The sequence below is a fragment of the Diospyros lotus genome, chromosome 5 (assembly GCF_014633365.1).
Source record: "Diospyros lotus cultivar Yz01 chromosome 5, ASM1463336v1, whole genome shotgun sequence".
Classification (NCBI taxonomy): Eukaryota; Viridiplantae; Streptophyta; class Magnoliopsida; order Ericales; family Ebenaceae; genus Diospyros; species Diospyros lotus.
In genome coordinates, this window is record NC_068342.1 from 39,141,057 (window position 1) to 39,145,906 (window position 4,850).

Consider the following 4,850-nt stretch of genomic DNA (forward strand, 5'->3'; position numbering starts at 1 on the left):
AAGAAATAATGCATTTGGTAGTTTTATGATTTTTTGAAATTAAATGTTATTTTTATAAAAAAAATAATTTTTGTAATAGAAAAAAATATTTTTAGCATTTTATTTTATCAAAATGAAGACATACTAAACATAATACATAATAATGAAATAAATAACTACCCCGTTTTTTTATTTCCATTCAAAACTATTTCGTTTCACCAAACATTGCCTTAGTCCCTAAGCCTTTTTTTTTTTTTTTAGCGTAAGAATAGACAATATTAGGCTAAACTTATATTTTTGCCTATATACTTTTATGTTTTTTTTTTATATATTTAAGAGATCACAAAAAATAAAAATAAAAATACAAATAAAATACAAATATAAATTTGAGTGATAGAATTATGGATAATTATCTTTAATATAACATATATTGTAATATGATAAACTCTAAGTTATAATTGTTTATAATTAACTTAGGTAGCAACAAAAGCTTCTCCTTTATGCAACATTAATTCTAAGTCAAAAAAGACCAAAGACAAACCCTTTAAACCCAGTGGTTGCATGGCTTTTGTAGGGAAAGCTTGAAGCTTGCCGCTTGCCTTAGTCATCAAAGTCAGTACGGGCAAGACGAGCTTGGCATTTTGTCAAGCACTTGGAGTGCTTCTTTCATGGAAGGTCTTCTCTGTGGGGCCAACGCTGCGCAACTGAACCCTAACTTCAAGCACGCCATCGCCGCATCCTCTTTGTCCTCCGCGCCAGCCATCCTCGCCAACCGGGTCCTGTCCTCCGACGCAGAGCCGGCGCCCAGCTCCTGCTCGGAAAACACCCTCCCGGTGAGGAGCTCCAGCAGAAGGATCCCGAAAGAGTAAACGTCCCACTTGGGGCTGGGCTTGAGGTTCTCCAGCGACTCCGGCGCGTGATAAGGAGACGTGCAGCCGACGAAGTCCGGGGGAGTGGAGTACGGGCTGGCGGCGGGGAAGTCATCGCGGGAAGGGGCGGAGCGCTTGCTGCCGAAGTGGCGGGTGGCGGAGGCGGAGGCGGAGGAGCGTCGGTGGGTGTCGGCCGGGAGGAGGCGGTCGAGGCCGAGGTCGCTGATTACGGGCTCCATGTCGCGCGTCAGGAGGATGTTGGCGGGCTTGATGTTGCCATGAACGGACTTCTTCTCGTGGATGAAGGCCAGCCCCCGGGCCACTCCCCTTGCTATCTTGAGCCGCACGTCGAACGAAAGGTGGCTCGGAGACGACCCCATCTTTTCTGAGATTGGATATCAGAAAATTATAACTAAGATTATTAGTAAAATATAATTTTGATTACCAAAAGATACCAAAATTTCATCAAAATAATTACATGGCCGTTCATTTGAATCAGTTGGGTTGATGGCAGAATAAAAGGGTTTTAGTGATTTAGTGTGACATTCTTATATTAATTAAACACATAATATAATGTATTAATTCTTAAGGGTTAAAGTAATATTTTGGTTTATTCAAAATAAAAAAAAATTAGTTAACCCATAAGGGGACTGAACCAAAGTTCACGGGCCGTTTTTTGGGGGGAGAGAACCGGCGTAATTTAGCCAAAGCCGCACGTCTTTGCTAACATGCGCATGCAGGGGGGGGGGGTAGAGAGCGCTTACTGTAACCGCCGGCGCCGGAGACGGAAGCGAGGCTGCCATTGGAGATGTAGTCGTAGATCACTAGCTTCTCGTCTGAGCCCCAGTAGAATCCTCGGACGCGCACGAGATTGGGGTGGCGCAGCTTCGCCACCGCCCGGACGTGGCTCTCGAAGTCCCTCAGTCGCCGGACGCAGCCGTCTCCGATTCTCCGGACGGCGAACGCCACTCCGCCCTCCACCACCGCCTTGTAGACTATGCTCCGGCCGCTCGACCCCAGCACGTACGCCGACGCCTTCAGCAGCGTCTCCACTTCCAGCTTCGTCTCCCCGTCCACCATCACCAGCACCGACCTCTCCTTCCCAACCTCTTCGGCTTCCACAACCCCATCGCCATTGCCGTTGCTTCCGTCGCTGTCTGACCCCGTCGCCTCCGATGTCTCTTCCCCGTTTCCGATACTCAAACACGACCAGCCACCTACAAGATTCTCTCTTTTATGCAAGTTTATCCATAAATAATTAACTTTGTCAATTAAAACAAGAGCAATGATAACTGATTACAAACTTCCAATGAAGAAGCCGAATTCATAGCTTGACCCGTCAAAATGATTAAAATGTTCCTGTATTATTAAAATCCATGCAAAATCATTGATTTTCGGGTGATCAATGTTCTTGTATTATTGTGCCGCCATACCTTGAGTTTTTGGGTGATCTTTCGATAGCGAGAGCTCGTCGACAATGGCGGCATTGGCTTGATCTTTGTTGGTAATGTATGCTTTGCTATTGTCGGCATTCATTTTATTCTTCTTCTTCGATTTATACACGTAGAGGAAGATCATGGCGAGGACTCCGATCCCGGCCAAGTCCCCGACGGTGATTCCGGCTATAGTTCCCGGCTTCAACCTTCTCTGCGGCTGATTCGACGTTCCATTTGGCTGAGTCAAGTTTTTCCCGGCGTTTGAGTAGATTGTTTTGGGAATGGCGGCAATCGCCGGAGAGGAGGAAGCCGAAGAGCCATTGTTTGGCGGGATGGAGAGCGTTGACGGAATTGTACAGAGCTTCTTCAGAGGCTTCCCGCACAGATCCACGTTCCCGGCGAAAGAATCCGTCTTCTGGTTAAGTAGCGCCATCAACTGAGGAATCTCGCCGGTCAAGTTGTTGAAGGAGAGGTCGATGGAAGCGTTCGCCGGAATCTTCTTCGCGAATTCGGAATTTATGGACCCGGAAAGTTTGTTGTTCGAGAGGTTCAAGTTCCTCAAATTCTCCCCCCCAAAATCATCCGGCAAAGTCCCGTTAAACAGATTCGAAGAGAGATCGAGAACCTCAACGGAATCAAATCCGCTCGGAATCCTCCCGGAAAAATAGTTACTTCTCAGAGAAACAACAGTCAGGTTCCGCACAGCTGTCAGATTCTCCGGAACCTTTCCGGCGAGGGCATTCTCGGAGAGATTGAGAACTTGGAGGTGAGTGGGCCCGGCGGAGAGGTCGGGAATCTCGCCGGATATCAGGTTGTTGGAGAGGGAGAGAACCTGAAGCTCTGAAGCGTTAAAGAGGGAAGCGGGCAGAGTGCCGTTCAAGAAGTTGCTGGAGAGATCGAGCTGCCGGAGGTGTTGGAGGAAGCCCAAGGCGTCTGGGATTGAGCCCAGAAGCTGGGAGTTGGGGAGGAGCAAGCCGGTCACCCGGAACATCTCCGGCGAGCCGGGTGAGTCTCCAATTTGGGCGCAGGTTATGCCGGTCCAGGAACAGGGCGTCTCGTCGGTGTAAACCCAGTTGTCGAGAACTGACAATGGGTCGCTGAGAACAGAGTATCTGAAAGACAGCAACAAAGTCCCATCTGAATTCAGCCCCGAAGAAGACCCAGACCAGAGAAGAAGAAGAAGAAGAAACAACAGAGTAGATGTGATAAAGCCCATGATCATCTACTTCCTCAGCTGATTACACACGCCCACACTGCATTCATCCTTCTATAGAACGACAATCCACAGAGAGAGAGAGAGAGAGAGAGAGGAGAGGTTAAGCTACTGCAGGTATGGTTGATTTGGTGGCCAAAACAGAGATTTGGAGGGGAGTCACAGAGAGCAAAAGGTGGAGGTTTTTTACTAGGTTTCAGAAGAAGAAGATGATGATGATGATGTGATGTTGATGTTAAACTCAACTGCTATACAAACATGGAAGGCAGAGAGAATGGTGATGCTGGCTGGCTCTGTAATTTTACTCCGTGAAGACTCAGTTGAAGCCGAGCCAACTGGAGTAGTTTGCTTAGGAAAGAGCAGCAGAGAAGAATCTACTGGTGTTACCACAACTACTACCACAAGACATCAGAGCCCAACCCTTTCTCTTCTTCTGTAATTCCCTTGGCTTATATGCTCCCCATTCAAGGTCTCTGTTCAAATTCAAATTACTTCCCTAATGCAGTCATTAGATCCTTAATAACAGTCTCATTTCATTCATGGGTATCCATTGATCATTGTTAATATTTTTTCTAACCGTTAGATTTTGTTTATCTTTTTGTTTTTATTTTTTTTTTTGTCAAAAGTTTAAAGGGGAGGACGACAGGGTAGTCAAATTACCAGCTTAATTGCTACCCTCTTCTTTCACCTTTTACTTTTAAACAGCGAAACAGCCCACTTTTATGGCGTCCAGATTGTGGGGGTATTGAGTTTACTTCAGGTTTATCACATCTACTTTGCATTAAGAAGCTCGTTTTAACCTTATAAATCAACTTACTTAAAAGTCTAGATCTTTTATTTACAAAAAATTTATTTTATACGAATAATGATGTTGCCAAAATTGGGATCTGAATCCATATATAAACTCCTGCAAATACGAAGTTTTTGTGTTTCAGAATAGAAGTTTCGACGATCAAATTAATGTTTGAATTTTAGAAAATAAATATGAGAGGATAATAGTAATTAGTAAATAGGTCAGGTTCTTAAACTCCTTTTACCTTTAGAATTATTGGGTTTTATAATCTGATTTAAGATAGCCCTAAAGTGATGGGGTATGGTTTTGGTTAGCGGCTAACCCATGTTTCTCATAATACTCTAGAGCCCATGTTTTCATTATTCAAATAGAGAAATACAAGCCCACGGAGCAGTCTAGTTGGTCAAGAAGGGACACAAAATATCTTTCGTGGTGAATTTTGAATTAAGATTGAGAATCGAATCTCGCAAGCGATAGTGTGTGGTACTTCTCTTCAAAGTGAGAGGGACTCCTTGTGCGCGATGAGTCTGAGTCTAGTCATTGTGTCCGATTGAGTCACT

The 4,850-nt window shown here is 44.9% G+C and overlaps 1 protein-coding gene across 1 annotated transcript; it reads right to left on the reverse strand.

The window, feature by feature from the left end:
• Positions 1-370: 370 nt before the first annotated feature.
• On the reverse strand, positions 371-3,943 carry LOC127802416 (probable LRR receptor-like serine/threonine-protein kinase At4g37250). The gene is made up of 3 exons (XM_052338209.1): positions 2,282-3,943; positions 1,613-2,065; positions 371-1,233 (listed from the first exon to the last, which is right to left on the reverse strand). Exons 1-3 carry the CDS (start codon positions 3,504-3,506, stop codon positions 593-595), a joined length of 2,319 nt encoding a protein of 772 aa, XP_052194169.1. The 5' UTR covers positions 3,507-3,943; the 3' UTR covers positions 371-592.
• Between the last annotated feature and the right edge of the window lie 907 nt (positions 3,944-4,850).

Bases quoted from the DNA above. Each gene is read 5' to 3' on its own strand.
- LOC127802416 (XM_052338209.1), bottom strand. From the start codon at position 3,506: ATGATCATGGGCTTTATCACATCTACTCTGTTGTTTCTTCTTCTTCTT. The intron at 2,066-2,281 runs GTATGGCGGCAC...AGAATCTTGTAG, and splicing joins AGATCACCCAAAAACTCAAG to GTGGCTGGTCGTGTTTGAGT. The intron at 1,234-1,612 runs GTAAGCGCTCTC...ATCCAATCTCAG, and splicing joins CTCCGGCGCCGGCGGTTACA to AAAAGATGGGGTCGTCTCCG.